General features: G+C 41.5%; 2 protein-coding genes across 3 annotated transcripts in view; one reads left to right on the top strand and one right to left on the bottom strand.

Moving 5' to 3' along the window:
- WDR26 (WD repeat domain 26) overlaps positions 1 to 9,967 on the bottom strand; it is a 39,839-nt gene extending 29,872 nt beyond the window's left edge. Inside the window, exons 1-4 of one of the 2 annotated variants that reach the window (XM_036891729.2) lie at positions 9,209 to 9,967; positions 7,550 to 7,649; positions 7,347 to 7,451; positions 1,715 to 1,851 (exon numbers count right to left, since the gene is read on the bottom strand). In XM_036891729.2, the coding sequence (XP_036747624.1) occupies positions 1,715 to 1,851; positions 7,347 to 7,451; positions 7,550 to 7,649; positions 9,209 to 9,540 (674 nt within the window). In that variant the 5' untranslated portion in view covers positions 9,541 to 9,967. The remainder of the gene's footprint in view (positions 1 to 1,714; positions 1,852 to 7,346; positions 7,452 to 7,549; positions 7,650 to 9,208) is intronic. The other variant, XM_036892538.2, reaches the window with a different exon arrangement.
- Positions 9,539 to 26,705, top strand: part of LOC130685043 (uncharacterized) — a 139,258-nt gene continuing 122,091 nt past the window's right edge. Inside the window, exons 1-3 of the mRNA XM_057508221.1 lie at positions 9,539 to 9,595; positions 9,641 to 9,820; positions 9,946 to 10,177. Coding sequence (XP_057364204.1) covers positions 9,539 to 9,595; positions 9,641 to 9,820; positions 9,946 to 10,177 — 469 coding nt within the window. The remainder of the gene's footprint in view (positions 9,596 to 9,640; positions 9,821 to 9,945; positions 10,178 to 26,705) is intronic.

The following is a 26,705-nucleotide window of genomic DNA, read 5'->3' as shown; positions in this document are numbered from 1 at the left end:
ATGATTAAATTATATGTTCTATTACTAAAGTGGAAAATAAGGCATCATGTGAATGGTTTTAAGGTGATACAGAAATCAGAAGCATGACAGAGATAATAAGAACAAGGTGATGTGCCAGTTAAAGTACTGAAATATCCAGAAGAATTTACTATTTCAAGATGTAGTGGTGGGTGAGGACCAATGACTTTGGAGTCAGTCAAACCAGGCTTTGAGTCCTGGCTCTCTGATTTTTTAGCTACATCTTAGGCTGGTTACTTCACTTCTATGAGGCTCAGTTTCCTTATCCTCAAAAACCCTAAAATGGACTCTATGCCTCTTTGGGTCCATCCTTTTGTACCTGAAAAACTCATATGTGCCAGATACTGTCCCAGATGTGTGAGCCATATAATATAGTGAAAAATGCTATAAAGAAAAAAAACCAGAATGATGTAGCTGAGAATGCCTGGAGGGTGGTCACAGGAGGGGACATTTGGGCTGGGACATGAGCAACTAGTGGCCAGCTATGGGAAGATTAGGGGAAGAGTATTTAAGATAAAGGGGAACAGGCAGGGAAAATTCCTTCAGGCTTGGCAAGTTAAGGAGCAGAAAGAACACTAGCATTGTTAGAGAATAAAGAATAAGGGAAAAGATGCAAGAAAAGGGCTTGAGCAGAGATTGTGGTTTTTAAGTGCACTGGGATGTTTTAGGAAAGGAAGAAAAACAACATAGCTTTACATATGCACTTATCTGGCAGCTGTGTGAAATATACATTGCTAAGGGAGCAAGGATGAAGGCAATGTGACTGATTAGAAGGCTACTGTAATACTGAAAAATATACAGGGGAGATGTTTATGGCTTAACTAGGGTAGAAATTGTAGAGATGCGGAGAAATGGACAAACGTCATATGGTTTCAGTTAGGCTGATATAGGTTAAAGTTAAAACAAAAAAACTGTGAGGATGAGGTTTGAGCCTTCTGTTTGAACACGTGGGTATAGGTCTTACCATTTACTGAGATGAGGAAACTGGGCGAGAACAGGTCTGTTCAGGGTGGAGTGAGTGGAGGGACAACTGGAATCAATAATTTTGTTTTGTACATGTAACCCTGAGACACCTATTAAACATCTAAATGGAGACTGTCAAGTAGGCAATTTAGACGTATACACGGAGAGTCCGACTGAGAGGATAATTTACAAGCACCAGCCTATGGATGGTGTGTGAAGGCATGGGGGAGAATGAGGTTACCAGGGAAGAGTGTGTAGACAAAGAATAGAAGGGAGGGCCAGAACCAAGGCTTTGGGCACTCTAACATTTAAACGACTGACATGAGGATAGAACAAGACTATCTATATGAAATGTTCAAGAAACCACTTGGTACATGATAAGTACACATTTCAAAAAATTGAATAAATCAATGCTGGAAACTTCACTGCTTATTGTTCTTGTAGAAGATTATGCCATCGGGTTTTTACAGATTACGAAATGGCATTAAAATGGCAAAACATATTCCTTCTCCCTTCCACCCACTTAAATCTCTCGCCATTTTAAGATGGAAATCTTCCTAGGAAGACAAACATAGTTTGTGCATATATAAGTAAATTTATCCAAATATTACCTAAAAATTTAACAATATTTTGATCCTAGGAAAATGTTGAGAGATGTAGCTTTGGAACAGTAACCCTGATAAAAACAACAGCCCCTTCATTGGCCTGGAGTTTAATAACCAAGCATCCTTACCCACTAAGAACGTGAATGCGCTCCGTATTGTATTTCAGCGGCGTCAGCTCACAGCGTAGGACCTGAAGTGCCTCCAGGACCTTGCCGTCCTCCAGGTATTCCAGGTACTTCTGCTGCAGCAGCAAGAACTTCATCCTCTGACATGACAGAAAGCAGCAGTCAGGGGAAAAAAGTTGATGGAAGTTTCAGAAAATGTGCCTAAACAGAACAGTAGAAACCATTCTACTATGCCCTTCAAAGTAACTTTTTATAAAGCATTAAGATGACCCAAAATATTTTGGTTTAATAGAATCATAGCAGATTAATGTGACTTTGCTTAATTCCACATCTTAATAAAACTCTGCCTTGAACGAATAATCTGAAATTAGGTAAGATCGTTAGTGACGAAGGCATCAACATAGGAGAAAATGAATTCTGCCTTCAAAACACTCACCTAAAATTTTAAATCTTGTATGAAAATTTAGAACTATTCCAAGTATGCTAAATTTACGTTTTAAAACACTTTTATATTAGGGAATTGGGGGAGGAGGAGCTTATGCAACATGTTTCAAAAAGATGGCAGAAAAACGAGTTAATGGAGGAATGATTTAAGAGCACTGTGATTTAAGAGTCTTTCTGTGAAAGAACAACTAAGTAGAACAGAAAGCAGAACTACAGCCACAGGGTAGAAGTTGCGAAGGGTCAGAATTTGGCTTCTCAAAAGAGCTATCCATCAAGTGCATTTGAGGCTGATGTACAAGGTGGACAGCACAAGTCTTGACGGGACTCCCTCTCTCTAGGAGGCAATAGAGGGGTGCCTACAATAGAGGGTTGAACTCAAAGGTCTTTAAAATGATTCTGTATTTGTGTATTAGTTTAACAGTGTAATAACTGATGCATTTAACTATGCAGCACAGATAACTATCATCAGCTCTTTCCTCCCAAAAGAACCAACCATTTTCAGGCTTATGATGAAGCACTTGCATATTTAGATTTTTTCTGAAATGTATTTGGCTTTAATCCTTTTTAATGTTCCTTTACTCTAACTTTACTTTTAACTTGAAAGTGATCATCATAAACTTAGTAGCTTTTTGCTAGAGGAAGAGATACTTATGAATATCAAGTTTGTAATTTCTTTTAAACCTTAAATCTAATTAAAAAGACCACTGCTAGGAGGGACTCTATCCTATCTGCTATTGTGGCATTTAAGCTAACTGATGGATGTAGAAAATTCAGTACATATAGGGACTATTTCATACTTAAAGACTCCAAGGAATACTGTGACAAAGATTCCAAATCTACTTAAAAGTAAAACCCAATGCCAGCCTTTTCTTCTTCAGTAAGAAGTTTACTTCAAAAACATTAAAAATATACTGTCAAAAAAATGGAGTGGAGAAATAACAACTTTCTTACAGAATTAAGAGAATAAGAAACTATTCTAGGACATTTTCTATTAGGGACCATTTAGAAGAAAAGCACAAGTTACAAGTTTATAAAAATGGCTTCCAGAGAAAGTAAACAAAACAAACCTCCTTATATCAGTTAGGCATACATTTAAATCTATCTTTTACAAGAGAAATACATCTTTTATGAACATTCCTTACATTTGGTAATAATCTAATCTTAAGTATATAACTAAAGAACAACAGAAAAAATTTCATACTATAAGATATGCTCCTATAACCCTAGAAAAATTACACTTACCAAATTTTACACCTAAAGTTAGACTGACTAGTCAATGTTTCAGAATTACCAAGATGACCTGAAAAGTATTCTGCTGTACATGTAACTTAAAGTTAACCTTTAGATGTCAAATAAGAAAATATTTTGAAATCTACCAGGTGACAAAAACTAAAAAATGAAAGACTAAGTAAAACAAAAACAACCTAAAAATCAAAGGATTTTATATATTGAAGTATTCACTATTTTGTCTTCTGAAAGAAACTTCAACTCTTTGTGGAGAGTTTATATATTTCCATTTATAAATATGCTATTAAAAGTTTCATTTTTTAAATTCAAACATGAGAATTAGTTATTTGTAAATGTTAAATACCGCATGAAACTGGCCAGCATTTGTATTTAATTTCTTTACTAAATCTTCTTAGCCACTCTGAATTTGTGGGAATTAAAAAAAAAAAAGAAATAAAGGGCAAACATTTTTTGGGTCTCAATCATGAAGTCCTCTTACCCCCATCCCCACTTGGCCACTGCAATGTCCAATGTGGGTAGGGACAGTGCCCCAAGTGCTATTTTCTTCTTATTTTCCTACCAAGATCCTGCTAGAACATGTTAGTCTCTTTCTGAGGGGCAGAGGCAGGGCAGGAGAGAAGAGGAAGGCAGAGTAAAACTTTGAGAGAAGCCAATATAAACATGTACTTCTGTACATACAGGGAATGCTATAAAAGCAGTGAAAGAACATTTCTCTCTGAGTCATTTTATCCCAAATAAGACAAAGAAAATCCCCAGATATCAAATCCTGGTAGTGTGCCTGGCAGCAACTAACATGCTTGCTGGCCAAACACAGCTAAAGAACTGGTTGACAGAAAATATTTATTTTCCTAAAAATCAGTTCAAGTACTTGACACATATGGTAAGGCTGGAGAGTAAAACTGTATTTTATTTCCTAAAATTTAAAGCACTAAAATGTAAATAGTTTCAAGAAAATGTTTTTCACAAATGATGTTAATTATTTACTGGAAGAGTTTAAAAAATCAGGCAGAATTGAAGTTTGCTGAGGGCCTTATTTTTATTTTTTTAAGACCACAAACTTAAATGAAGAAGAAAAGAAAAAGAAACAGGTTGAGAAAATAATCTATCTTTTCTGTCTTTCCCCAACTCCTAATCAGACCTCTGTTAAGAGATTATTTCTGCTCTCTGATAATTTTTCAGCACCTTTGGGCTAGGAAATATTTCTTTCATTCACTATCTAATAAAAACTTAAAACTGGTAAGTACTAGGACAGCCCAAAAGACAGTTTTAAATCCTGCTGTTGCCTCCCTATCCTACCCAATATTTGGACTGATTTATCCTTTCCTCCCATACAATTACATTCTACAGTTACAATAGACAGGAAGTCTGGTTACAATTGTGAGGGCAGCCTCCTAGCTAACTTAGTAGTGGTTCTGACTAACCCTGGAATAAGATTACAACCAAGTTGTATCAATTAAATCATGACTCGGAGTAAAGGGGAAATTAATTATATTTGAACCATGGCTTTCAAAACTCCTATTTAACTTTACAATATACTAGTTAATTTTTACACATTAACCTAGTATTTGAACACTTTCGTTAAGCATACTTAAATTAAAAAATTTTAATAGTAAAATTTAACCCCCTTTAGAGATATAAAAGTTTTCTTATGTTATTGATCTCAAATACCCACCTAAATTCCCCAGATATGGTTAAACATATTTGAACCCAAACTAAAAAATGTTGATTCATGAGCTCAGCTTCCAGTAAATCCAGAGCAAATTCTGCTATTCCTAGTATCATTTGACTGAAAACCATTTAAAAATATAGGGGGAAGGGAGTAGAGTGAATTGGGTCAATAAAAAACATTCAGGTTTAAAAAGTAGAATACAATATTAGTCTAGACTAAGACATCAAATTGTCTGGGCATTCAATTAAAATAATTATGTTTTAAACAAAATCCAATAGTTGTCTTCTAAGGTATATTACAAATTTATGCTTAGATTATTTTAGAGATGAGAGGAGTAAATCTAAACATAATTAGAAAGGTAAAAAATTGCTGAACCTAATCTTTAAAAAGCAATTGATTCATCAATGCTCAAAATTAGATAAAACTGGACCCCCTTTCTTTGTGTAAATACCTAACAGTTTGATGGTGAGAGGTCAGAGATTTAATCTTCATCTTTTACTAGATCCTAAAATGCTCTACATACTGAATAGGCTGTAAAAAGAAAGGATTCCTCCTTATCTACAGTTACCTTTCCTCAACTTACATTTTGCTCCTAATGAAGGTTTCTAATGAGATTGTCATAATCTAACTCTAATTCAGGTCTCAAATTACTATCAACAAGTAAGAAAAACTTGGGAAGTAAGCCTATTAAAATTAAAATGTCTACTATTGAATTAGATAAAATTTGGGTGAAGCTTAAAAAAAGAAAACACCCCCCCACCAACCCCAATCACACACTTATTTCAAAATAGTCCATCTGCAAGTCCTTTACTGTCACCATACAAGCAGTGCTAACTGGTCCAGTGGGAAAAGAACCCCAATCCATATTTTGTCCATTAAATTCCATTAAATTGTCTTTATTTTAGGGTCACCTTCCCTTCTGTCAGACCCAAGAATTTATAAAAAACTGCCCAATTAAAATATACTGAGGTGTGTTTTTTTAAAAAACCCCAAACACACTGATTAGGGAAAATTTTAGTTACTGGAAAATTCGTGATCCTTTTGAGCATAGATGTTTATCTAACATCTGTGTTTTATTTGTAGAATTTACCATGGAATTGATTATTCCATGAATTTATTAATCATCTCATTCAATAGTAAGTTAAACTTAGTATTTAAAATATTTAAAGAAAAAATATACTAGATCATCAATTTAAATGAATCCATATTTGTTCATACTTCTTTGCACCTTTAATTCACCTGAAGTCCATTCTCTAGATTACATTACTGTGTAAAACTATATTGAGAATCTAAAAATTTTTTTTATAATTAAAGTTTCAAAAAAACTCCAAAAAAAACCCAGGAGGCTCTATTAGGTTTAAAGACAAAGGCAGAAAGATTAATATTTGATTTAATTAAAACCCTCAAAACAAGATGTAGCAGTCATTTACTAATATTTAACAAACAACTGGTTTTCCTACTTCACTTCCTATTAGCCTTCTTTCCCTCCCCCACCAGACAGGAAACTGCTTTTGACAACAAATGAATCAGCTAGAAGTTTAAAAAGCCAGCAGCTAGCAGCTGATTCTTCATGGTTTCCAAACACAAGTACTTAGAAAAAACTTATCTCCTCCTCTCTCACCAACATCTACAGAAGAATTAAAGCCTATCAGTATAAAAAATTCATTGAGATTTATGAAAGAGGCTAACAGGTTAAACTACTAAATTGATCTTGTTGGGAAATAAGGCCAGTAAGCAGAGCCCAATGGCCAAATTTGCAAACAAACCCCCCACCAGAGTGATACATACTATACAAACTTTGACACTGTCAATTCACACAACTGGAATGAATGCAATTCATGGAATGAATGAATCACAGAAAATGTTGAGCACACTAAGGAATTGGTTTGAATTAACTAAAATTCCCAAAGATTGAAAGAAAAATGTATCACCTACTTAGTTCATTACCTGCACATTCATCATTTTAAGTATAATATAAACTTGATTATAAAAATATAAAACTCCTATAATAGCACTGAAAGCATGAAAGTGTTTCTATATATTTCGTAGAAGCTTAATAATAAACTAGGTCTAAACACATTTACTATAGATAATTTTAAAAACACAAATCTAAAACTTTAAAACATCACAAGCAGTCATCCTAGTTTAAAAATTTAATTATATGAAATTTAACTATTTTTAGACCTTATCTTTTACAAGAGACAGAAGACTAGAGTTATCAATAACCCAGTAAAATAAGCATAAATGTGAAACTAAGAACAAAAGTGTATTTACCACAATTATTCCCAACAACGTTTGAGAGATTTCAAGTGCGCCTCTTACCACAATAGCAGGAGGAGAATGCACTAAAGGCTTTAGTTCATTCAGGTCATTTTCTGCCTGCAAAAATTGGGATAAAAGAGAAACAAATATTACACAATGCACAGCAAACATATAATTTTAGCAGCAGTCACACAGCTCTATATGCCCTACTTTACCTTATCCCAGTCTCCTTCCATGACATGATTTCGGAATTTGGTAGCAGAAGGATGTTCTAAACGACATCCTGATTCTTGCATGAGGAGATCAACAGTCTGGCTGCAGGAGAGACACAGTGTAAAAAGACCCGTCCAGCTTTAGGGTTACTCTTTCAAATAAACTCATGTCTATGAGAGCTGTTGCAAAAGCTTTTAAGCTAATCTCATGATGAAAAAAGAAAGAGCTTTAATGTGCTTGGCTACATGAATTTTTCTGAACTGCCACCTTCATACATATATAGCTGGTCAAGACCCTACTGTTGCCACTTAATGCCTCACAAGTTTGATGAAGTGTAACATTTCTAAAAACATGTTGTAACCAACTGACTGAATAAATGAAAACACCAGGATCTACTTAGTAATTACATTACTACCTTTCCAAAGAATCAAAGTGTTAGCTTCAAACAAGGTGATAGAGATGACCTCTGTTAGTTAAGAGCCTTACATTCAGATATTATGTTTGCATAGAAATTTTACTAGGTCAATGTTTAAAATTAAAACAAATCCTGCATCAAAAACCATTCCCTTTCTCTCTATACTAAAAATAGCAAATTTACTATGGTGTAGGTTCCAAAGAGTCACGAGTTATTCCTCCTGCCGCTGTCAGCTTGCTTGTGTCAGTAATACGTTCTGTTAGCATTTACAGAATGTTTTCATACTAATCCTTTTCCTTAGGGAACAAAGTGAAATCTTCCTACAGTACCTTTTTCTCTGAGTTTAGAAGACTTACCAAATGTGCTTTCTTTCATCAGATATTTTGGTATCTAAGAATCTTTATTAGTCTTATTGTGTTTGTCTCAATGCTTTTTTATTCAGCTCCACTTATTTTTTAGCCAAACAGTGCAATAATCTGCCTGAGAATCAAAATACTTCAGGCCACTTTCAAGAAGTGCTCTTTCCCCTCTTTCTCCGTAACAAATCTATAAATCCCAAACTACACATTTGCTGGCCTAAGAGTTCATTTTAATCTGGGCTAAGAGATTGTTGCATGTTTTGTTCTTTCCTCTCATTCTGGTTCTGTTTCACCTACCAGCGGGCTCCATGGCACTCTCACCAATCCTGCCTTCCACCACCTCTAGTTCTTTGTGTGCCTACAAAACCAGGTTTTTCGCCAAAGTCATTGTTTCCCTTCACCCTATTTTAAGGTAAGCAAGGCCACCTAAATTGTATTTGAAAACAAATGATTCACCAGATCAGATGTCCCTTTTACAGAGGCAGTTGCCTTCTTGGTATTAAATTGGGATTTGAGATGGGTTAGTGGTAGGCCTTTTGTACGCACAGGAGGGATATAATGACATCAACATGGTATGTGTCCTCATTATTCCCATCAGATTTATTCAACAGCCTTTTTCCAAAGTATTCCAGCCCCTTGGTTCCCATAAACACTTGTAGGTGATTGTCCTCCCTGACTGGTAGTTGCCTGGGCTGTCTGTCAGAGGTGGGGGTGGGGAGGTGTCCCACAAAGATGCCTACGAGACGTACCAGAAAAGACCCTTTGAGGCCCGTTCCCCGGCCCTCCGGGCCAGACCCCGGCGCCCCTGTCTCGCGCGCAGACGGCAGCCTCCGGTTCTCGCGGCCCGGCCCGCGGTCCGCCCCTACCGCGGGCAGAAGGGTACTTACTTGAGCCCTAAGCCATTCAAGTGCTGTCCAATCAGCCTGATGACATCTTCGTCCGACTGGGAGAGCCTCTTCTTCTTCTTGAGGCTGCTGCCCAGCTCCGGGGCGGCCGAGGCGGCGGCCCCGCCGGGGACCCCGTTATTGACGCTCAGGCTGTTGCTATTGTTGCCGGCGGCGGGGGCTGCGGGCAGGAGCCCGTTGGCGTGGGCCAGGTCCCCCGCGGACGACGACGGTGAGGGGGACGACTCCCCGTTCTGCGCCGACAGGCAGGCGAGCTCCTGGGTCTGGCCCTGGCCCCCGCCGCCCCCGCCGCCGCCCGCCCCGTTGGCCTGCATGACGCTGCCGCTGACCAGGCTGGGGCCGCTGCCGCGGAGGGGGCCGGAGGCGGCGGCGGGGGCGGCGGCCGCGGGGACGCCCACCACCACCACCACTGAGGACGACGACGACGCGGGCGGCGGGGAGAGGCCTGTTCGGCCTGCCGAAGCCCCGGGCTCTCCTACTCCCTCCGCCGCCGAGGCTCGGGGCTTCTTCCGCGGGGGCGGGGAGGCTCCGCCGGCGTCCGAGTCGGAGGAGGAGGAAGCGGAGGCCAGAGTTTCCTCGCCGAGAGAGGCCGTGGTGGGAAGCCGGGGGGGCGAGGCGGGGGCCGGGGTCGGGCGGGGGCCGGGGTCGGGCCGGGGTGACTGGGAGCGAGGAGGAGGGGGAGAAGGAGGATCCGGGCCCTTTCCCCCCCCCCTCCCGAGGCAGCCCGGAGCGCGGCCCGGGGCGCCGGGCAGGGGCAGCGGCGGGGCGCAGGCCCCCGGGTGGTGGCGGCGGCGGCGGCGGCGGTGGGGGCAGCGGCCGCCTGTGTCCTCGGTGCGCTCCGCTCCGCTCCCTGGTGTGTTGATTCTTCCCCCAGCTGCTGCCTAATGGAGTCCAGGCGCCCGCGTCACAGGAAATGCCTATACTGCCCTCCTCACTCACTTCCGGTGGCAGGTATGGACACTATAGGGGCCTGTCACCCTCCTGTGCGCCCGGGGCTGCGGGGCTGCGGGACGGCCGGCGGGGCGGCGCTGACCCATGGACACGGCCGACCCGTCCCGGCGCCGAGCTCGGTCCGCCGCCTCCCAGGCCCGGTCGGGCTGCTTCAGCGCAGCGCCTGTCACCGCGTCGAGGCCGGGCGCGCGGGCAGCGTGCGTGCGCGTGGGCACCGGCGTGTGCCTGGGCCGTCGGTGGGAGCCGGGCGTGGAGCGGCCCCAGGCGGTGGCGAACCTGTCTCCCACGAGGCAACGCGGGTGCAGCCCGGGGGGCGGCCTCCGCTCTTGCTGGAAGCACTCGTCTGCACAGCCGGCGCCTGGCGCAAACGCTGCCCGCTGCCGCGGGGGCTAGAGGACGGCAGGTGAGACCGTGCCCTGACGGGAAGGTGGCGCCCCGCGAGCGCATCTCCTGGGGACCGTCACAGAGACGGCGTGCAGGGGCTGGGCAGGTCTCCCAACCAGGCAGCAGGGCAGGCCGAGCAGCCGCCTCAAGCCCGGCGTCCCGAACAGAACCCAGCCTCCTGCTAGAGAGCCAGGCGTGGCATTTTTAGGTGAGACGCGAGGCTTCTTGTTGCTGTCACTTGCCCGTGTATGTGGAGTAAAAAGGCAAAGGCGAGCGCTGCAGGACCAGTTGTCCCTAAGGTGCCGACATTCCCTACCAAGGGTGGTCTGCAGTGCTTTCCCGTGGAGACCACAGACTCAGCCATGTCTCCGAGGGCTCCGAAATGTGCACTAACGATTTGAGGGCCTTTGAATTTAGACATATGATCTAAAAACGATGTTTGTGAAAGAAAAGTTGGTAAAGAATCTTGAGCGCTGTTGACCCGCAGACTGAGGGAGGAGGGGCGACCGAGGCGGAGATTGAGCTTATTTTACCTCTGAAGTGGCTCCAGGTGGCCGCATTCCCCTTGTTCGGCTCACCTGAGGCTGACCTAAGCCCTGGTCAAGCCTCGTGGGGCGCCCTCACTATGTCCGGAGCCTGAATTACTAGACGGTCAACACCTTCAGAGATGGCTATTTGCACATTTAGTCAACCTTGTGTTACTGTTTGCATGAAATTTAATTTTTGCGAAGTCGTCTGTAGTAATTTATTAGGCCCATAACAGCTTTAAGGACAAGCTTCTGAACAGTCTGCAACTTCCGTGAAGGAAGCTTCGTGGTAGCTGCTGACAAGGCTCAGGCTGCATTAACAAAAGGATGAAAGGAAAAAGAAAGGGAGGCAGCTGCTGTCTAAATTCAACATGGCTACCCCAGGTTTTCTATTTTTTTATGTCACCAACGCTGCTCTCAAAAGAATCCTGAATTTATGAAAGCCCAGGTGCACATGCATTTTTCTCTATGCAAAAATACAGCTGGAGAATCTATTGTCTGAACGCTGGTGGTTTTTAGGGCCAGGTTTCAAGTCCACGGGCAGATGAATAATTCTGACACACCACTGAGCACATGCTCAGAAACCTTCAGTAGCACCATGTTACCTACGGGATAAAATCCAGAGTCTGTCCTGCTCCCCGCAGATTAACCTCATCCTTGTTTTTTACTTTATCTCTTACTGCTCCCTTTTGAGCCTTTCATTACTCTCCCCCCTCCAAAAGTGCTGAGCTCATTTCTTCTTGACTCTGGTCACACCCTCCCCGCTTCTCTCCGCCCTCTGATTCCTGCTAGTCTCAAGACTCCGCTCAATTTCAGACCTCCTCAGGGGAGCCTTTTCTGACTTACAACTTCTTAGCCTTGGTTGTGAGTAGCATTTATTTAGCCTCTGATTTTAAAGATACTGTTAAAAAGTTTTTTTCTAACTTGCTAAGACCCCTTCCTCAAGTCATCAGAAAGCTGTTCTAGACCTCTCTTCCCCTGATTTACCTTTTCCTTTCACCTTCCTGGAAAAGACTGAAGTGGATTTAGGAATGAAGGTCCACGTAGTCTTTCAGGAAAAAGAAAATTGAATGTACATTTAGGTGTTGGACTCACTTTGTTTCTGTGCTATTTAAACAAGTCTTTATATGATCAAACCCATGCTAGCTTCCAAATAAAAGGTAGCTTCTTGTCCTAGAGATATGCAAACAAAGGCTTTCAGATATATCATTCTGTCAGGGATGCTGTAAAATAAGTTACAGAGAAGATAGTTGAACTAACTGACCTCAAAGGACTTCCCAGCTATGAGTTGTCTGTGAACTATGTACATATGAGACTCCCAATAGCGTATAAATTCTCTGAGGCAGAATCTCTGTGTCATTCACCCAAGCCAGTGTTTTTCAGATTGTGGGCCACAAACCATTTGTGAGTCATGAAATCAGCATACTGGTCTACAAGTATGATTTTTTAAAAGTGATATAGAAAAGTGTAAAAGCATAGAAAATATCCATGTAAATAACCCATAAGAAGGATAGTTATTATTTATGAAAGTGTTTTAGTGACAGATACATGTCCATGTTTTACAGAGTAAAATGCCCATCTTCTGAAGGGCATTCTCAAAGAAGTTTGAAAAACCCTCATCTAGGACAGTACTGATCGACAAAAAGGCAACTCAAGAAATAGGTGTTAGATATCTAAATGACAAATCACTAGTATTGTCCAACACAGCGTCTTAATTGTGAAAGTTAAAAGCTGCTAGATTTAAAAAAGCTGAGTGAGGTACTATGGGTGTTTCTATAATAAAACATAAAGCCAAATTTTCACAAAAGTCTTTGTAAAACTAATAGAGACTGTTCTTCCCTGTTGAGGTTTAAGTTTGGCATCTCAACCTGGTACTTAGCAATACCAGTATTATTCAATTTATTAAATTTCTGTTAGGAAGAGGTAGTTTTCAGGATCTCAGGTATCACTGGGGAAGGGTGTATTTATATCTATTTCTCGCTTCATTTCTAGTTTTCTTTTTTGGGGGGGTTCTAAAGTGGGCTAGCTGGGCTTACTAGACTTAAGTGGGCTTGGGAGATTTCAGGAGGGAGCACAGTTCTTGCAAGGCAGAACACTTCGTAACCAAGTGATCTTTGGCAAGCCACCCTGCAGTCACTTCATCTTCTGAGTGCAGATACTGACTCTGGGCTGCCCACCCTCCTAGAGTTGGTGTGTGAGTCAAATGAGATAACAAGTTTGACAGATATTTGGAAAATATTTGAAATGTTGAAAGGTTTCAAAATATATTTTAAATCTAGCATTTCAAAAAGGATTTGAGACAACTAAGTGCAAAGATATAAGAGTTTTATATTTAATAATATTCCTGAGCTGTGGACCTTGTTGTCACCTTTCTTTTCCCAACTCTGCCCCTCAGCTGTATTCTTGTGCACCTCTAGGCAGACAGCTCTGGATACCCTTCTTCAGATCTGTTTTCCACAAGTGGGAGTTCTCACACCATGGGGTAGAGTGAAGGACACAGTCATCTGGCAGCTTACCTTCTGTCCCATGTATGTCTCTTCAGTGCTCAGTTATTTCCCCTTCTACCAACTTTCTGTTCATGCCTTGAGCATGTGGCATCCTCCTGTAAGCAGAGGGTAGGGGGTGGCACACCAGGTTGATCTATGTGCAAAGACAGGACTCTTGTATCACCACCAGAGCCTTTACCCTCAGAAGAGAACAGGAAGAAATACTTTTTTCTTAGTTGAAAGTAGTCTTTGTCCCAGTAGCTATCTCAGGCTGTTTCTGAGATCCATTTGGTTTACATACATCTCGGGAAGTTTCCTGAAGAAACTGAAACAAACCAAGGAACCTAGGTATTTCTTTTCCCATCACACAGGCCGGGTAGACTGTGTGGAGTACCCTGTGCTTGCTGTATTGACTTCGGTAGTGGGTCACATAAAAAACATGCATGTAACACTACGTATGCAAAGACATCTACTGAAGCTTTGTGTGTAAGAGCAAAAAGAATGTGGCCTCTTAGAGAGGCCGAGATGAAAGTAGAGTCAAGATATGTTATTAAGTAAAAAATGCATACAACAATACTGCATAATATAATTCATTTTGGTAAATAAATGAAAGTATATGCATAGGTTATTTTTTCTGGTAAGATAGAAAAGCATAAATCTTTGGGTGGAAGGGCTTGGGTGTTAGGAGGTTTCTTATTTTTTTCCATTTCATACTTTTCTTCAGTGTATGCATTTTCTAACCATAAGTATTTTAAAGTGTCAATGGGTTATTTGAATTTTGCTTTTTTTGGGGGGGTGGTTAGTAAATGTTGTTTTTAAACACTCGTTTTTTTTTAAAGTACCCTCAAAAGCCATCCAAGTATTCATGAGAATTTAATCATAACATGCCAGAGAGAGCAGTGTTGTGTATACTTAATTGAAATTAAATACATTTGTTTTTTAAAAATCTGCTTTCCCTTACTTGTACCTCCTGTGTTCTCAGACTGCTAATCTGCACATTCGCACTCCTGTCTCTCATTTGGTTAAATTCAACTGGGGAATAAAGGGCAAAAAGACATTCCTATTTATTAACTTTCAAAAGCAGATAAATAATTCATAGCCCCTGGAGCCCCTACATAGTAGACAGCAGGCCCTTTAGGCAGTCTTCCTATCCTCCTTTCCTGTGTGCTGCTCATCCCTCCAGCACGATGAGAAACTTAAGAATCTGTGGCACAGCACAGTTCTGATCATTAACAACAAATTCTAATTGTTGTGAGAAAGCATGTTTTCTGAATATGTATATACAACGCATACAGAAGTAACAGTCTAATGGCTAGACTTTTAAAAATTAAAAAGCTTAAAGACTATTCAAAGGATCCCTGAATTTCTTCGGTTCATTATTTTTATGTTAAAATCCTGCTCTTTAGTACTAAACATTTGGGCAAATTTGAAACATTATAATAGGCCAGATGTTTTGTAAAGAGTTGGTTGGATGAGTCCATGAATGCCAGTCATTAACTATGAAAGAACAAAACAGTAGCTCTTAGCGTTTTTTGTGGCTTGTGGAGCAGCGTGGCTAGCTCTGACTGACTAGGGTTTGAGACTTGCTGGTTCCTTTAATGCTCATGAGGTTTGCACCTCCACATTTACGAGCAGTCTTTATATATACATTTCTGAAGTGCACTCTGCTTTTTGCTTACCTCTGACCCTTACCTCAGAGTGTCTTTTTTCTATCCCCAAATTACTGGTGAATATTATGAGAATAGATGGAAACAGATGCATTCAATAAAGTTTGAACACTGTTCATTTCATTTTGTTTCCTAGTGTCCACTCTGTCCATCCTCTCCTTCCTTTGCTGTGATGGCACATGTCCATAGCAGGGCTTCTGTAATAACAAAATACTACCAAGAGCTAACACCAGGCATTGGTTCAAGTGCTTTGTACCATATTGTACTGTTTGGATCTTCATTCAATATTATGTGCTTTGTACCATATTGTACTGTTTTGATATCCAATCAACATTATGAGGTATATATTATTATCCCCCCATTTTAATGATGAACTGAAGCACAGAAAACTTGAGGTCACATGGCTGGTGTGTGGGAGAGCAGCTGTGTGCCCAGCCCCATGCCACACTGCTTCTCAGGGATGGCTGGTTATTAGTCTGAAAAGTACTCACTGCTTAAATTCCTAGGGGTCTGAAGAAGAAATGGATCGAGCCCTGTAAATTAATTTTTGAACTTTGCTCCTTTGGTGTGTATGTGTAGGGAGCCTTGGTCCCTCACCTTGGACCATCCTTCCATGAGCCTAATTAGTGGTGGGTAAGTGAGCCTGTGAGGAGTGGCAGTGAAAGGGTTTCCTTACACAGGGAGTGCTTGAAAGCTCCTGGTCAGAGATAAATGTGTGTCTCCAAGAATTCCTTGTTGAAATGCAGCATTTTGGCTAGAAGGGGTGACACACTAGGTTGGTGGGACCTAGAGATTTGTTTGTCAATTTATTGGACTTCACCTTGAAGTGGTGAATGAGGGCCAGAAAGAATGAGTGAGTTTTCCTTCCCTGTGGCCTAGGAATGTGCCAAACCCAGAGGGCTTCTTGGGAGACACAAGAAGTCAGGGCATCCCACATTGGTTATTTTTCAACCACTTTGTCTATTTAATGAGTTTGGAAACTGTGTAAGCTTATACTGGTGTAGGATCCTGGAATATGAAAGAGCCAGACCTGATTTGTCCAGGAATTCATACTTGAGTACTTCACTTCATTAGCGACTCCAGCCAGGTCTGCTGGTGAAGGAAGCCACAGCTGTGTAGCCGAGGAGGCAGGTGGCATAAGATGAACATCTAGGGATAAGAAAGGAAGGCTCAGCTTAGAGAGGCTACCAGAGCTTCTGGTTGGAGTCTGCTTTTTCAGGAGGGCAGCCAGGCTGCTTAGAGACCTCACATTGGCACACACCCCAAAAGATACGGGTAAATGACTGCTCTGCCACATCTGTGTCCCTTGTAATGTTTCTTTTTTAACTGCTTCTCTGAGGGTAGCTGCCTTATGTCTCCTCTGCTGCTCAGTGTGCAGATGTGGTTTCAGATACTCAATTTGATAATGAGGGAATGGCCACAACGGTGTCTTGAGGTCCCTATAGCCTTGGTTCAATGCTTATGGTTCCTGTTGTCACTACAAAATATCATTTGATTAGGGAAGGGGTTGAAAAGAGGAGTCATAAATAGGCCAAAAGCACAAAACCTTGGGTATGAAGCTTTAAAAAAGGTATTATTGTGCAAGATTTTAAGCATATACAAAGGTAGAGAATAGCACGTGATTCCTATGTGCCCACCATACAGCTACAACGGCTATCAACTCCTCCATGCTTTCCTGTCCGTCCTGACTCTTCCGATTATTTTGAAGCTAATCCAAGATGTCCTTTTGTTTGTATTCATACTTCAGTATGTAGCTCTAAAAGATAAGGTTTTAAAAACCTTGCCATGATACCATCATCACACCTAAAAAAAACTAATAAACCCTTAATCATCATCAATTATGAAGCTAGTGTTCACATTCCCCCAACTAACAGATTATTTTTAAACAGTCGGCTCATGGAATGCAAGATCCACACATTGCAGTTGTTTGATATATTTCTAAAATCTCTTTCTTTTTTAGGAAACATGAAGATACAATATATACAGAGGAGTTCACAAATCCTTAAGTGTACAACTTGGTGAATTTTCTCTGTGAAACTGCCACTTGTGTCATAGAACATTACCAGGACCTCAGCAGTATCTCACTGTACTTTTAACTTGCACTTCTCTGATGACTAGTAATGTTGAGTCCTTTTTAAATATGTTTTCTGGGCCATTTGGATATTCTTTTCTATGAAGTGCCTTTTTAAGTTTTTGCTCCTCTCCCCTTTTAAGATTGTATTTCCCTTTTCCTATCAATTTGTGGAATTCTTCATGTTTTCTAGATAGGAATCCTTTATTGGATAAATGTACTGCAGGTTTCTTCTCCCACTGTGTGGTTTGTTTCTCTCTTAATGGTGTCTCGATGGCAGAGGTTCTTAATGAAATCCAGTTCATCAAATGTTCCCTTTATAGCTTGTGCTATTTGTGTCCCACTTTAGAAGTCATTCCCTGTCCTCCAGGGCATGAAGATACTCTCTCGTTATCCTCTGGAAGTTTCAGGCTTTTGCCTTTCCAATTTATAGCTACACTCCTCCTGGAATTTAGTTTTGAGACCGATGTGAGTTAGGGGTCACGGTTCATTGGTGTTTCTTGTGCACATCTGATGGCCTGCACTATTGTGAGCAGACCTTGCTTTCCCCTTGATCCTGTGGTGGTATCACAGTCATAATCAGAGAACTGTACACGTGTGGGTCTGTTCTAAACTCTGTTCTCTTGGTCTGTTTGGTGTATCTTTATGCTTTAATTGATAAAAGTTTGTACTAATACCATACTGCCTTAATGGCTGTGATTGTATAACAAGTTTGGCCATCTGGTCATGTAAGTCTTCCAGCTCTGGTTTTCTTTTCTTTCTTTATTATTTATTTATTTATTATTTTGGTATCATCAATACACAATTACATGAGCAACATTGTGGTTTCTAGATTCCCCCCATTATCAAGTCCCCACCACATACCCCATTACAGTCACTGTCCACCAGCATAGTAAGATGTTATACAGTCACTACTTGTCTTCTCTGTGCTATACTGCCTTCCCTGTCCCACCACTGCATTATGTGTGCTAATCGTAATGCCCCTTATTCCCCTTTTCCCTCCCTTCCCACCCCCACCCTCCCCAGTCCCTTTCCCTTTGGCAACTGTTAGTCCATTCTTGGGTTCTCTGTCTGCTGCTGTTTTGGTCCTTCAGTTTTTTGCTTTGTTCTTATGCTCCACAGATGAGTGAAATCACTTGGCACCCATCCCCCTCCACCTGGCTCACTTTACCGAGTATAACACTCTTCAGCTCCATGCATACTGCTGCAAATGGTAGGATTTGTTTTCTTCTTATGGCTGAATAATATTCCATTGTGTATATGTACCACATCTTCTTTGTCCATTCATCTACTGATGGATACTTAGGTTGCTTCCATTTCTTGGCTATTATAAATAGTGCTGCAATAAACATAGGGGTGCATATGTCTTTTTCAAACTGGGCTGCTGCATTCTTAGGGTAAATTCCTAGAAGTGGAATTCCTGGGTCAAATGGTATTTCTATTTTTAGTTTTTTGAGGAACCTCCATACTGCTTTCCACAATGGTTGAACTAGTTTACATTCCCATCAGCAGTGTAGGAGGGTTACCTTTTCTCCGCATCCTTGCCAACATTTGTTGTTCCTATTCTTTTCTATGTTGGCCATCCTAACTGGTGTGAGGTGATATCTCACTGTGGTTTTAATTTGCATTTCCCTGATAATTAGTGATGTGGAGCATCTTTTCATGTATCTGTTGGCCATCTGAATTTCTTCTTTGGAGAATTGTCTGTTCATATCCTCCACCCATTTTTTAATAGGGTTATTTGCTTTTTGGGTGTTGAGGTGTGTGAGTTCTTCATATATTTTGGATGTTAACCCCTTGTCGGATAGGTCATTTACCAGCTCTGGTTTTCTTCTTCAAGATTGTCTTGACTATTCTTGGCCTTTGCATTTCTTAGTACTGTTTCTTGATTTTCTGCGTGGGTGTTGCAAACCTTTTATTAGATTTATTTCTATGTGTTGGGTGTTTTTTGACACTAATGTAAATGGATATGTTGTTTAAAATTTCATTTTCCTCTCCTTGTCCTAAAACTAATAAAACAGGTGCTTCATCTCCAAAGATAAAGTCCATATCAGAACTATTCTTCAGTCTTGAGTTTAACATGTTTTCACAGTTTATACTTGCTTTCCACTTACAAATAATCTAACAATACAGCCAGTCTTTCATTCTTTCAAAGGAGCAGATTTAAACTCTCCCTTTGGAAGAATCGGGAAGAGAGTGGTTCCAGAAGTTTTTAGATGGGGAAGGAAGGATTCTCCTGGGAAGAACTCATTGTAAAGGAGTGGGTGCCAGGCTGGACCCATCTGACCCTGTAACAAAGTCCTGCCCCCCAGGGAGGGAGATATATGGTGTCTGTCACTCATTTGTCTTCTAGCTGGGTGCCCATGGATGCATGTCTTTTGAAGGGTGGTTTGAGAAGGGGGCATTGCAAGTAAAAGACATAAAGAGCTCTTGCTGGTACTTTCAGGAAACCCTGGGCAAAAACTGTATTGCTTTGTGACCCATTTTATATCATATTACAAAAGGGGGCCATTGTCCTTTACCTTAAAATGGAACTCCTGTGACTTTGGCACTTTATGGCAGGACCTACTAGAGGCTTCCATGGTGCCAGTAGGAGCAGAGGTAGGAACGATAGCTTACATTTACTGAGTGCTGGCTGTGTGCTAGGCACTATTCTGAGTACTGTATAAACATTAACTTGTTTAATCATCACATTATTTTACAAGGATGGAAATTGGGGTACAGAGAGACTAGATAACTTGCTCCAGGTCACAAAGCTCACAAATGGCAAAGCCAGGATTCAAGCCCAAGCTGGCAGGCACCAGAGCCCAGGTTGTTAGGATTAGACAGCCTCTTGTGGCAGCAGCCCATGGGACTGGGGCAGGAGACAAGAAGTAAACCGGATCCCTGCATCCCTTGCTCCTCAGCACTTGTGAGAATGTCACGAGGAGTATGAGAAAGGTCTTGGGGTGGGGCAGGGGTTACTTTAGAGGAGTCTGGGGCTAAATTAGCAGTTTAGTCAAGAAGTGAGGAATAGATGAAGTAATCATAATTTGATCTTTAGATTAGATTTACAGATTTAAGAAACATTACATTGATTTGTTTTTCAATCTTATCACCTTAAAACTTCCTTGGAGTAAGTGGAATCATGGCTTCTGGTCTGTTCTTTCTCTGAGGTGACAGCACATCTATATTTAGAACAATAGTCATGCTTCTGTGGTGATGGATCAGTGTGTAAAGGGCTGAGCATTGAAGTAATTATCTGTATCTTTATGAACAGATAGATCATCAACATTTCAAGTCTGATGTACACACATCAGAGGAACTTGTATACAAATTTACTTATTAAGCAAACAAATTAACATTTGTGCATAGGCTATAGGCAAGTGTCCATGAACTCAAATGAGCAAGTAGACTCAGATTCAGCCACATCACAAATGGAAAAACTCAGGGCTTCACAGGCTAACACAGGAGAACCATTAATTTTGATGACACAGACCACAACCTGGGATTTTCTTTACCCCACCTTTCTCTCACCTTCCACCTTTCATGTGTCACTAAGCACTTTTGATCCCACCCTTTTAATAGCTTTCAAATCTGTCTGCTAGTCCCCTCTCCAGTGCCACTAATAATTGGAACCCTTGACACTTTTCCACCTGTATTAGGTAGTAACCTTCTGAATGCTTTGTTTTTTCCCCAATTAGTTGCTTTCTCTGCCCCCAAATTATCTTTATAAAGCATAAAACCATCATGCCATTTCCTTACTTAAAAATATATCATGGGTTCCCTTGCTTAGAGGATTAAAATTTAAGTCAAGAGACTGGTCTATGAGGCTCCCTCAGAGCTGGGCCAGGCCTCTTCCGAGGCCCTGCTTCCCTCGTTCCTTCACCTGTGGTGCCAAGCACCCCAGCCCTCCTGGGTCCCTGAAACTGTGGTCTGCTTTCAGACTCATTGCCTCTGTTGTGATGTTTGTCAACAAGACGCCTTCCTGCCACCCTCTTCTCACCTTTGCCCTTTGGCCGACTTTTGACTTTCCTTGGATATCACCCTTATACTCCTCTTGGCTTGGCACACTTCTCAGCATTTCTCGGTGCCACACCACGTAAATGTCTGTCTTCCCTGCTAGACTCTCGAGGAGACTCTTTGAAGGAGGGTTTTCCTCATGTTCCCTCTGTGCCATCGGCACTCCTCAGGTGCTTGCTGGATGGGTTCTTCCATTCATCCAACCATCTTTCTGTTTTTTCAGCTAATATTTATTAAGCATTTGCTGTATGCAAGACACTTTTCTACCTGCTGGAAATATGCAGTACACAAGATACAAAAATCTTTATTTCTCTGGAGCTTATATACTAGTGAGAGAAGACAGGCAAGAAAGAAAGAAATGGGAAATAAATCAGGTGGTGTGAAGAGCTAGGCAGATAATTAGAATAGGGTCACGTGACACAGAATGCACAGGTAAATGCTTTATTTTGCAGAGCCAGACAGGGACTCTCCAAGCACCACCCTGGAGGCTGAGTCTGCTGCCCAGGTGAAGAGCGTTCCAACCAGAGGCAACACACTGCTGAAGCCTTGGGACAGGAACAAGCTGACCTGGAAGACAGGACAGTGACAGGGCACGGTGAACAGAATGCTTCTAAGCACTGAAGAGATAGATCACAGCTGGTTTCTGAGTCAAAAAGGGAATTCATTCTTTAAAACATAACTCATAGGCAGTTGCTAACAGCAAAATGAAAAGGCTGTGTTCACAGCTGATGCACAAAAACAATTCTGAATGGAATGTGGGTGTGATTCTCTCCACTCGATGATGCTGGGTGCCAAGCTATCTGTGTCAAGATGGCTTGTGTGAAGAGGCTGCCCACTTACATGCCCTGGAGGGGTATTCTTCTTTGGGCCTTCAGTTTGCCCAAGCCACACAGTTAATACAATCTCAAGAATGTGAAGACTTTTATTTGCTCTGAAATAAGCCTATTTTTATCCTTTACATGGATAAAAGGCCCTTAATTTACCCATCCCCATTATTTTCCAGCTTAATATTTTCTATCCCTTCCTGTGTGCTCCCTTGGAAAAACAGTGATGTGTCTGAAATCCTGTGTGTTTTTGTGCACACATGTGGGCTGTGGCTGAGGCTTATGTTACGAGCTGTTCCGAGTACAGTTGGCTCGTGCAGAAGGCAGTGCTGTGGCACCACACATCTTACTGCCGGTATCCTGAGCATGAACTCAGAAAGCAAGAGCTGTAGCCCAGGGTAGCCTATTGGTCAGCTTTGTTTTCTGACTCAAAATATTCCCTTGAAACTCTGGGTTTGGGTTCAGAAGACACAGTAGAGTTCTGTTTCTTGGGGAGGCCCTTCCTGCTACAGCCATGATATACAGGAGGTACACAATTTTAATTTCCCCAAAGGGTGGGTGGCTATCAAAGAGGAGATGTGGCCTGATAAAAGTTCCCACATTCTTTTTTATTTTTAAAAAATTTTTATTGAGGTATGATTGATATGCACTCTTATGAAGGTTTCACATGAAAAAACAATGTGGTTACTACATTTACTCATATTATCAAGGCCCCACCCATACCCCAATGCAGTCACTGTCCATCAGTGCAGCAAGATGCCACAGATCCACTATGTGCCTTCTCTGTGCTACACTATTCTCCCCATGATCCCCCACACCATGTGTACTAAACATAATACCCCTCAACCCCCTTCTCCCTGCCTCCCCACCCGTCCTCCCGCACCCCTCCCCTTTGGTAACCACTATTTCATTCTTGGAGTCTCTGAGTCTGCTGCTATTTTGTTCCTTCAGTTTTGCTTCATTGTTTTACTCCACAAATGAGGGAAACCATTTGGCATTTGTCTTTCTCCACCTGGCTTATTTCACTGAGCATAATGTCCTCCAGCTCCATCCATGTTGTTGCAAATGGTAGGATTTGTTTCTTTCTTACAGCTGAATAGTATTCCATTGTGTATATGTACCACCTCTTCTTTATCCATTCATCTACTGATGGACACTTAGGTTGCTTCCATATCTTGGCTATTGTAAAACGTGCTGTGATAAACATAGGGGTGCATATGTCTTTTTGAATGTGAGAAGTTGCATTCTTTGGGTAAATTCCAAGGAGTGGAATTCCCGGGTCAAATGGTATTTCTATTTTTAGTTTTTTGAGGAACCTCCATATTGCTTTCCACAATGGTTGAACTAATTTACATTCCCACCAGCAGTGTAGGAGGGTTCCCCTTTCTCCACATCCTCGCCAGCATTTGTTGTTCTTAGTCTTTTTTATGCTGGCCATCCTTACTGGTGTGAGGTGATACCTCATTGTGGTTTTAATTTGCATTTCCCTGATGATTAGTGATGTGGAACATCTTTTCATGTGTCTGTTGGCCATCTGAATTTCTTCTTTCGAGAAAAAGTTCCCACAAGTGGTTTGGCTGTAACAAGGCCAGGTCTAGACAGCATAGTAGACCCAGCTATGGCACAATAATCTTTTTTTGTGTGTGTGTTTTTCTTCTCTTAATTATGTTCCTGGTTATTCGTGTGGGAACTGACCATCTAGCAAACTTATTTAATGATATAGTATAATAATGTAGGATTGAAAGGAATTTTGAATCACTAAACTTTTCAGACAAAGTAACTGACTCAGGACTGTTAGGTGTCTTGCTAAGGGACAGAGTGTGGCTTAGTGTCAGTACAAGGTCTAACTAGTCCTGGGTTCCTGACTTTTAGGTTAGTTCTTTGATTTTCAGTCATACTGCCTTTAGTCATTAAAGGGAGGTAGCAAAGTTGTGACTGGGGGGATTTTTTTAAAGCTAATAGTCCATATTTAAAAAATGGGAGCTTATACATAAGAATCTGGGCTTTTGGTTTCTCTGGAAAGACTTGAGTCTACACTTCTACAAGATGAACTGTTGGCGTTAATGGTGGCTCCTACCTTTCTACAGGTTATATACTCTGTGGTTCACCACAGTCTCCACTACTTCCTATTGTCTCCCAAACATTGAGGTTGACTGTCAGCTGCCATTTATGGCTAAACTTGTGCTATATAAATAAAGAGGAAAGTGAGCTATTTCTTTTATTCATGTCTCTATTAAAAGTGGGCAAGAATTTTTCAAGAAGAGTAGATTTTTAAAAGAATAGATATTTTTAAAAAGTGTTTCAGGGCCAAAAGAACACAGCTAAAGATGATGTGAAACAAATCTATTTGGCACCTATAGGCACTGCAAGTTGCAACTCTTGTAAATTCTTAATACTGTAATCAGAAGAACTTTCAATAGGAATTCACTGTGAGGTTGCTGTATACCTTTGACATGTTTTGAAAGAAGATTATAGCATGGAGTGGAGAAAAGTGGAACAAAGAGAGGAAATGGGACCCTTCTCTCCCCTCCCCCCAGAGCAAAGCTGTTAAAAGTAAGACACAGGTATCCAAAGGATTATGCATTGAGAACTCTACATGTTGACTTTAGGCAAGAGTATCTTCAACTCTCCTAACCTGGTGATCATGGCAGCAGAGCTACTGAGGAAGTCAGAACTAAAATAACAATGAAAATGCTTAAAGGAAATGCACCATATTATTCTGAGAAATTAATTGCAAGTAAGTAACACTCAAATGTACCATGCTCACGGTCCCTGGGACAGAAGGTGCCAGGCTCTATCTACCCAACACTGAAGACAGTGCCATTGGCAGGCTAGTTTCTGGTTGTCAGTTTCTTTTCTGATCTCTGCTTCTTAGCTATCCTTCAACTCCACCAAGCTAATATTTCTTTTGCAAAAGTGGGCTCTGTAAAGGTTAAAAGTAATTCATCTATATTGTGTTGATATAATTGAAATGTCATGAACATCCACAGTGCAGGAGAACCAGTTCTCTCTTGTTTCTATTGGTTTAATCTGTTTACTTCTCTGGTGCCTGTTGCTGAAGCTTGGGCTGGGAGACCTGGTGAGGAATGTTGCCTCTAGAGTATCAACTGGCATAGCTATTTGTCACTGCCATGGAAGCTGCTTGGATATAGGTAAGGAAGGCTCCCTTTATGAGAGGGATAATTGTGAGCAGTGACCTCTGAGCTTTTAGCTTGGCCTTCCTCTGAGCCCCAGTGCATGTCTGACTCAGGAAGTCTCCTCTTTTTGTGTGTTCACATCAAGGATTTCCTCACCTGTTTTATAGAAGGAAAACAGCCTTGGGTGCTGGTGATGAGATATTCTGAGGCCTTGGCCAGGCTGAGTGCTGGGTTGGAGGCGGAGTCTCTGCATAAGAAGAATTAAGCTGAGGGAGGAGTCATTGTCATCAGGATACCATACTCATGGCAAAACCAAACATCACCACCCACCTCTCTGACTCACCTACCAAAGCTGTTTAAACTGGAGGGGGAGGATGGCAAACAGGTCTTTGATTCAGCGAGGCAGGGCCTGAGTCCCATCCCAACCATTCAACCCCCTTGATTCTTCATTTTCCAGAAGACCTGGAAGCCTGGCCATCTCAATATATACCTTGACCAGTGAACCTGGCCTTGTGAAACACGTGTCGTTTGAGTGGCCTCATGAAGTAGAGCTTGTGATGGACAGCAAGGCTTTGCAGGGGCTTGGGAGTCTGACTTAGCAGGAATTTAGTGGGTCCAGGATTACCCAAGAGTCACCAGACAGTGACCACAGTGCCCAGAGGGAGGCCTCACTCACCTGGCCTCCCTGAGGTAGACACATCACGCAGATTAGGGCAGTGCTCTATGGCCCCCATCCTTGAACCATTTAGACCCTCCTCAGGGAAAGCATTCTTTTTGAAATCATCAGGGGCATAGTAAGGTTGGCATCATGAGAGATTCTGTTCCACACCTCTTAGATTGTATATAATGGAATAATGGAAAAAACCAGTGTCGGCCACATCAAAGCAACAGCTGTCATATCAGTCATGGTAAGTTAATGTGGATCCCAATACAAATCGTTTTATCCCTTTTTTATTAAGTGGAGCATTTGACTTGTATATTATGTTTGAAACATCAAACATAATGCAGGATCATATTTGAATATGTTTTAATAATTACTGGCATTTTTATTATGTGTAGGATGCCACAGGTATATCATTTAAAATAGTGTATATAGCATTTATACTTAAATAATGACTTAAATAATGACTGTTGCTTCATATGGCCTATATAGGATGTACTAGTTTAACAGATGAGGTCATTCAAGTATCATAAGAAGGTTGTCTTAATCTTCCTGTCAGCATTCACAGAAACCACAAATCTGGAGTACTACTTAAATATTAGTGGCAGATGTTGAACTCGCTTCTCACTTCCTCCCCTATTCTTCACCACCTGCTGCAAGCTTGGTGTCCCATATAGTAAAGTTCCAGCCATGAAAAGCCCCAGTGTATAGTGGGTCTGAATCCTGTCTGACCCTTCCCTGAACCCATAGCCAGAAATGGGATGTGGTC

Source organism: Manis pentadactyla, chromosome 9 (genome assembly GCF_030020395.1).
Source record: "Manis pentadactyla isolate mManPen7 chromosome 9, mManPen7.hap1, whole genome shotgun sequence".
NCBI lineage: Eukaryota > Metazoa > Chordata > Mammalia > Pholidota > Manidae > Manis > Manis pentadactyla.
The sequence above is the reverse complement of the archived record's forward strand: the minus strand, read 5'-3'. Positions and strand labels throughout refer to the sequence as shown.